Source organism: Sciurus carolinensis, chromosome 11 (genome assembly GCF_902686445.1).
Source record: "Sciurus carolinensis chromosome 11, mSciCar1.2, whole genome shotgun sequence".
In the NCBI taxonomy this organism is placed as follows: domain Eukaryota; kingdom Metazoa; phylum Chordata; class Mammalia; order Rodentia; family Sciuridae; genus Sciurus; species Sciurus carolinensis.
Window position 1 is genome coordinate 73,659,708 of NC_062223.1, and position 7,804 is coordinate 73,667,511.

At 34.8% G+C, this 7,804-nt stretch overlaps 1 protein-coding gene across 1 annotated transcript; it reads right to left on the reverse strand.

Annotated features, from left to right (window-relative positions):
- Positions 1 to 2,223: 2,223 nt before the first annotated feature.
- Positions 2,224 to 3,174, reverse strand: LOC124960146 (olfactory receptor 51F2). Its single transcript, XM_047518713.1, has one exon. It carries the CDS (start codon positions 3,172 to 3,174, stop codon positions 2,224 to 2,226), a length of 951 nt encoding a protein of 316 aa, XP_047374669.1.
- Positions 3,175 to 7,804: the final 4,630 nt, after the last annotated feature.

Below are 7,804 nucleotides of genomic sequence, written 5' to 3' on the forward strand. Positions count from 1 at the left end.
ATGATAATAAGCACCCCAAAATTCCACAAAACTCTTTTATTTTGTAATATTACTGAGGAGGAATTCTTATTAAAGTTCTGGACTTGTTCAGGTTCTCTGCAGTTATTCTTCAGATGTTAAAGTGTTCACTTCTATGCTGAAGTGTATCATTGAAGATAATCCCATTAGCTCTTGGAAATATTCTCAGATTTGTGGCATTTGAAAATTATGGCAGTAAGGTGAAGTACAAGGTCAAAAAACTGTCTAAACAGTTGGTCCTGAATTTCATGGCACATATCAATGTTACATGATGTTACTCCATGAAATCGTATGCATAGCTTCATTGGAGTTCCTGATACATTGCTGAAAAAAATTAAAATATTCAGGTTTGATGCACTGGTGCACAAGTTGGTGTTAACCAAAAATGAAATGCCATGGCACAATACAGGTGGCCATAAAGAATAGTGGTGAAGGAAAATCCATGTTTTGAGCTGAGTTGTGAATAGCATCTTTGGCCATTAACTGAGTATGCATTATGGTTTGGACATGAGGCAACCTCCAAAAGCTCATGATTAGAGTATGAAAGCTATAACCTAAATGGTGGATCAATCCATTTAATAAATTTGTAATTTGAAAGGATTATTGTACTGAATGATTGCTGTAGGCAGGAGGGTGTGGCTGGAGGAAATAGGTCACTGGGGCATGTCTTCCAGGGGGTTATATTTTGCCTCTGGCACACTTCACTTCCTCTCTACTTTTGTCATGATATGAGTATAAACATACCCTTCACCATAGGCTTTCTTCATGATGATCCACGTCGCTTCAGGTCCAGAGCCATGAAGGTGCCTGACCATGGACTGAAACCTCTGAAACCATGAGCCAAAGTGCATCTTCCCTCCTCTGAGTTATTCTCATCAGGTATTTGGTCACAGTGTCAAAATGTAGTCTAACACAGTGTGAAAGGGGGTTTGTTTAAGTGGATATACATAGACTTCTGGACTTTGCTGAAAGGCTTCAGTAGTCGATTAGGACATGAAACCAACAACTTGAAGGAAGATAAGGATAGTCTGGAAATTATGCAATAGGCATATGGATATAGATACAAAGAAAAAAAAATATTTGTATCTCGCATTAATATCACCAAACAGCATCCACTTTAGAGTAGGAATTCAATAACAGGTAAAAAGGTACCTATGTGTGCACATCAACCAGCCTTGGCTCCCCAACTGCTATTCCAACAGTTCCATAAATGACCTCATAATGGCTGAGAGAAAAAAACATGAACCAAAACGGTGAGTTCCCTTTCACAAAGACTAAAATTGGTAAAAGATTCAGAAAATAGAATTATCTGCATTCCTGAGATGTTAGCAATACTATTACTAAATTTGTGTGTGCGTGTGTGTGTGTGTGTGTGTGTGTGTGTGTGTGTGTATGAAACCTGGGGTTTCACTCTTTTTTTTTTTTTTTCTTTTCTTTTTTTTCTTTTTTCTTTTTTTTTTTTTTTTTTTTTTTTGTCGTGGTACCAGGCATTGAACTCAGGAGCAATTAACCACTAAGCCACATTCCCAGTCCTTTTAATTTTGAGACATGTTCTTGTTAAGTTGCTGAGGCTGGTTTTGAACTTGTGATTCTCCTGCCTCAGTCTCCTGAGCTAATGGGATTATAAGGGTACACATCTATGCCTGGTTTATTACCAACCTTTAATGTTTGGTCAATAGCAGTGGTAACTGGTGCTAAGCACTTGATATAGTATTTTGTATTTATGTTGGATATGTCTCAGCACATAATAAAGGCAAGATATATACACCTAAACAAGACCCAAAGTCAAATTACTTTGATATACATTTTAGGACTTACTCCATAAAAGAAAAATTTTGGAGGCATACAGAGAATCCATAACCTTAAGGAAAATAATTATTTTTGCATGCCATTATGAAAAGAATATCCCACATTGTGTCTGAACTTTTAAAATTATATGCAGAGTCTGAATTAACATTTCATTAAGGTCTAACATTGTTTTCAAATATGCATAGTTATCTACCGTTAGTATTTCACTTTATATTGAAAAAATATATAAATACCATTTAGATGTATTGGTATATATTTACCAACAAAGAAACTGAATAAGCAATATCATAAAACCTATATGTTGCATAGTTTGGACTCTTGGAGGCGTGTGTTGTATTTTACCCCATTATTCCAAGCATTTTTCATGAAGGGTTTTATCACTCTGAGATAACTTGATTATATTTGGCATTGTTTCTGAAATAAGATCCTGATAATGGCCTTTCGAATCTGCTTCATCTTCACACTGTAGATGATAGGGTTGAGTACAGGAGGGATGAGCAGGAAGACGTTGGCCATAATGGTGTGGACAAATGGAGGTGCTGAACGGCCATAGCGGTGGACAAGAGACAAGCTGATGAGAGGGATGTAGAAGATGGCAACAGCGCTGATGTGGGATACACAGGTATTGAAGGCTTTCCGCCGCTCCTCTGAGGAAGCAATGCTGAGAACCGATCGGATGATAAGAATATAAGAGAGCAAGATGCAAGGGCAGTCAAACCCTGTAGTGGAGAAGAGTGCAAACAGACCAAGGATGCTGTTGATTCTGTTGTCAGTGCAAGAGAGCTGAATGAGATCAACGTGGTAGCAGTAAGAATGGGAAAGGACCAAAGAACTGCAGAAGGACAGCCTCTTGACAAAGAGCACGACTGGCAACATGACGGCAACAATTCTTATCAACATGATTACCCCAATCTGGGCAATCCTGGCATTGGTGAGGATGGTAGTGTATCTCAGTGGGTCACAGATGGCTACAAAACGATCAAAGGCCATGGCCAGAAGAACCCCAGACTCCATGAAAGTAAACCCATGGAGAAAGAACATCTGGGAAATGCAAGCATTTAAGTTGATCTCTTGGGCGTCAAACCAGAGAACACCAAGGGTAGTGGAAAGTGTGCACAGGGATAAACTGAGGTCAGTGGCTGAAAGCATGGAGAGGAAATAATACATGGGCTCATGTAGGCTTTGCTCGCGGAAGACCACCAACAGGATCAGGCTGTTTCCAGAGAGAGCAATGACATAGAGGAGGCAAAAGGGAATGGAGATCCAGACCCGGGCTGCTCTCAACCCCGGGATACCCGTCAGAAAGAAGATCAGAGGGGAAGGATTGGAACTATTGAAGACCAACATAGTGAAGAACTGTGAAAACAGGAATATTTGAATAATTGAACATAAGGCATAATAAATATATAACTTATCACTTAGACCATCTTTCTGGCACTCCAAGCTTCACTCAAATATTATTACTAATTCTCAAAGAACTTTACTATTTACTGAGTTTCCTAGAACTACAAATTTCTCTCATTCTCTCAGTGTTTCACATTGAACAGGAAAGAGAAATATTTCACCCATTTTCACAGCTTTATATTTCACCCACATTATGAAGAATTTCTAATAAATATCTAAATTCCAGTTTTGGTTTCCAGTTTCCAGACCTGAATTTAGAACTTTCTTCTAGGCATTTCCATATGGATTTTCATGGATTAAAAAAAAAGCAATATGCTCAGAAGCAAATTGATCACTTTCCTCTATAACTATTCATCATTCTATTTAATATAAAACTCAAAATTTTCACAAAATGTTCTAATTCATACAATTCTATATTTTTTTTTAACTGACTCCCCTTCCATTCCATTACCAAGTATTTTCTATTCAACCTTTAACATTTCTCTCTTGGTCTACCTCAGCTTTAGCTGAATACAAAATTATATCTTAAATATTGACATAGTCTAACCTGGACTTCTAAAGTAGCAGTCAAAAATTATAATGTTTTTTGTAATAATATTTATATAAAAATATAAAGTGGCTAGGACTCTGAAGAAATAACAACTTCCATTGATTAGCATCTTCTCTATACCATTAAAAGTATATATTTGAGAAAAACAAAGATTTAAGCAGAATTGCAGTAAGATAACCATTTGTCATCACTGAAGTATCTAAAGACTATACATTTATTAGAAAATCATAATGGAAATATTAATTATATACATTTTAAATCTGAGAAGCCAGGAAAGTAATGTTTAAAACACAAAAAGAAAAACTCATACAAATAAAGATACAAATGAATTAGTTAAGAACAAAACCAAAGTTAAATAAACTTAAAATTAAGTTAGTTCAAGACTCATCCAGGACATTTTTAAAAAGCACAAAACATAAATAGATAACAAAACTAGATAGAAATATAACTTTAAACACTTAAAGAGTATGAATAATTATACCAATATATTTGACATCATGAATGTGGCAGGTAATTTTATAGGAAATTCTCAATCACAAAACTAGCCTAGAAAATAAAATCCCAATATGGACTCAAATTGTGTATTGTGATTTGTGAGAAAGACCATGTCTTTTGATTTAAAGAAAAAAAATGAGTGTTTTGTCTTACAGATTCATCAATCAGGGAAGAAAGGACACATTCCCCCAGGGGTCTTTTGACTGCCTAGAAACACTTTGGATTATTATAACTAGGAAGGGAGTGTTACTCTCATTTAGTGAGTAGAGACCAAGAGTACTGCTATGCATCCTAAAATCCACAAGACACTCCCTTACAACAGAGAAATGTCCAGCCCAAAATATCCATTGTAGCAAGATTGAGAAACTCTAGTGCTTATGAAAAGATAAAAAGTTATTCATCTTGTCACTTATGGAAAGAGATACAAACACTATTAATACCATATTTGGTATTAGATACAACTCTTTTAAAAGAATAGTGTATTTTTGATACTACAGAACTTGTCTTATGAAAAAAATTACTCAAATTAAGAAATCTATTAATGGTGTGATTACATGAATAGATATAAAAAGAAACATGATTTTCTTAAGAGATGAGAGAAATTCAGGAAATTCAATGGGGATTCATGATAAAATTGTGAATAGGAAGAAAATAAAAGTTTTCCAGTGAGAAGTATCTCCCAGAAATTCAGAGCAAACATGTTTATTAGTGTTTCACAAAAAGCATTTTCATCCAAAGCTTGTTTTCAAGAAAACAAGAAACCACATAAACTCTCACAACTATTATCCAACATTTATGGAATAGTAACAGCAAAGGAGAAATGCAAGTCAATAGAAAGAAAATGTATTATCTTGAAATAAATTTTTAAAGTCTTTCTTAGGGTTTTAATTGACATTTTACTTGAATATAGACTGTAAACTCAAACTAGAGTTGATAAAAATAGCCAGATAAAAATAATAAAATCCAACACTGAGAAAATTTTCTAGAAATAAGTCCTTATTCACAATTGCCATAAAATTACAAAATGTACTGCTATTATCAAAAGTTCGTGTTTTGCAACACAGGGAAGAAGGAGGTCTGTAATAATATACTAAGGAACTTAAAGAATTACCTTTATTTCTTAATTCCCTCTTAAAGAGAGGACTCTGCATAGGGAATATATAGGAATTTTGCCATTAACACTTAAATTCAAAGCATTATTAATCAATAACAGCTAAGAATTTGAATTGAAAGTGTTAGATCCTACAGTATAGTAAGCACTATGTCTATGCAAATGTGTCTATTAAAATGCTGAGACAAAAAAAATGCTGAGACAGCAAAGAGAGTGGACTAACCCTTTAACATTATCAGAATATAATATAAAACTAATGGAATTAATGAGGTATAATACTGACAAAGGTATAAGAATATGTATCCCAAGAAAAGAGTGTTGTTTCCCTAAAAATGCAAATGTGGATGACAATGGTATCTTCTAGCATTAGAAAAGAAAACAGATTATGTGAATAAAAGATTTGTCCCATCAGTTACCACCTTTTTAGAGCATGAACTCTATTGTACAGTCGTTTTATTCCCTGTGTTTGAATTAAAATTTCTAAGATGGGCATCCATGCAAAATCATACAAAACTACTAAAATGAATAAAGGAAAATGTTTTTTATTGAAGTCATTAAGTAAAATACTAATATCAAGCACTGCATCAAATCCCACTGATTAGGAAATATATACATAAACAAAATTAGAAGCACAGCATGTCTTTGCATTAGGGCACCAAGACCAGAGAATGCAGATGCTTCTAGTCAAAAGCGATAGTCTAAATAAAAGTACAGAAAATGGTATAGAAACAGAAGATTTGAACATGTTTTGGAAGTACAAAGCTAGATGCAGGATCACAACCACATCAATGTTTATTGCTGCTCAATTCACCAGATTCAATTCAGTCAGATTGTGGAACCAACCTAGATACCCTTCAGTTGATGAATGGATAAGGAAACTGTGGCATATATATACAATGGAATATTACTCCACCATGAAGAATGATAAAATTATGGCATTTGCAGGCAAATGGATGAAATTGTAGAATATCATGCTAAGTGAGATAAGCCAATCTCAAAAAACTAAAGGACGAATGATCTCGCTGATAAGCAGATGAGGACATATAATGGGGGGTGGGAGGGGTTAGCGTTAGGGTTAGGGTTAGGGTTAAGGAGGGTGGTAAGAATGGAGGAAGGAAGGACTGTATAGAGGGAAAAGAGGGGTGGGGGGAAGGGAAAAAATAACAGAATGAATCAAACAACATTGCCCTCTGTAAATTTATGATTACACAAATGGTATGCCTTGACTCCATGTACAAACAGAGAAAGAACATGTATCCCATTTGTTTACAATAAAAAAAAAAACATGATGGAAGAAAAAAAAAAAAGCAATTACATGATATACAATATCGAATGGGGCAGGTGAGGATGTAAAAGTTAGTAAACACATGGTTTAAACCTCCCTCTACTAAGAAGATTTTTTTTAAAAAAGTCCCCCCACAAACTCATCATTCACCAGTCTAGTGATAAAGCAAGCATAAAAATGCCTGAATTTTGATCTTAGCTATTGGATCCAACATAACTTTGCTACAAGTCAATGCACAGCATCTACCTTGTGGACTTTTCTTTTTAAATTATCAATAAAATGGTAGACAAAATTAGTGTTTGTGACTCAAGCCTGTGCAGTTGTGCCGGGATCCAGCCCTAGCAGCAGTTGGGGGTCCTAGGTGGATGGGAGGTGTCGGCACAGTGGAGAAACACCAGACAGAGACACCAAGTGTTCTGAGGCTGAATCTCTATTTTTTTGCCAGCCTTTTTATACATTTTTTTCTTTAATAATGATTATATCATTTTATAGTTAGTTTAAAATAAGAACCTTCAAAAGTACAATCTATGCTTCTTCTCAAAGTACACATTCCCTCTGTATGACAGCCCAGACCAAAACAACCTTATTTCCCAGCCAGACCAAAACAACACCGTCCCCCAGCAAAACCAAGGGCACCATGATCTGCCAGCCTTCAACCTCCAGAACAAACATCACTAGATTTTCTGAGAAACCACCCCCACCATGAACTCCAGTGTTTAACAGTGAAAAGCTTTTACTATTATTAACAAAGGGCAAAGAAATCAACTTATAGTTAATATTTAGTCTATTCTATTTCATTTAATGGTGGACTCTAATCTTATTTTGATTCTCAAAGAATTAGACTAAACATAGGAAAAATACAAATTATATTTATGACTAACCTAAATATTTTTATTATGTAAAGTATCTCTAGAGTCAGTTATTAAAACTAGGAAAGCAACAAAGGCTAAACACCACATCCAAGCTCAGAGGAATGCCTCTTTAATCATCTATATTTAGATATTATTATACTAAAGTAATCACAAGGCTTCTTTTAACTCAGCATAGCTACAATTGTTTATTTTTATATATTTTATCTACGTACTACTACTAAATTTTTATTGGGTACTATTTTGTGTCCCAATACAGTAAA

Bases quoted from the DNA above. Each gene is read 5' to 3' on its own strand.
- LOC124960146 (XM_047518713.1), bottom strand. From the start codon at position 3,174: ATGTTGGTCTTCAATAGTTCCAATCCTTCCCCTCTGATCTTCTTTCTG.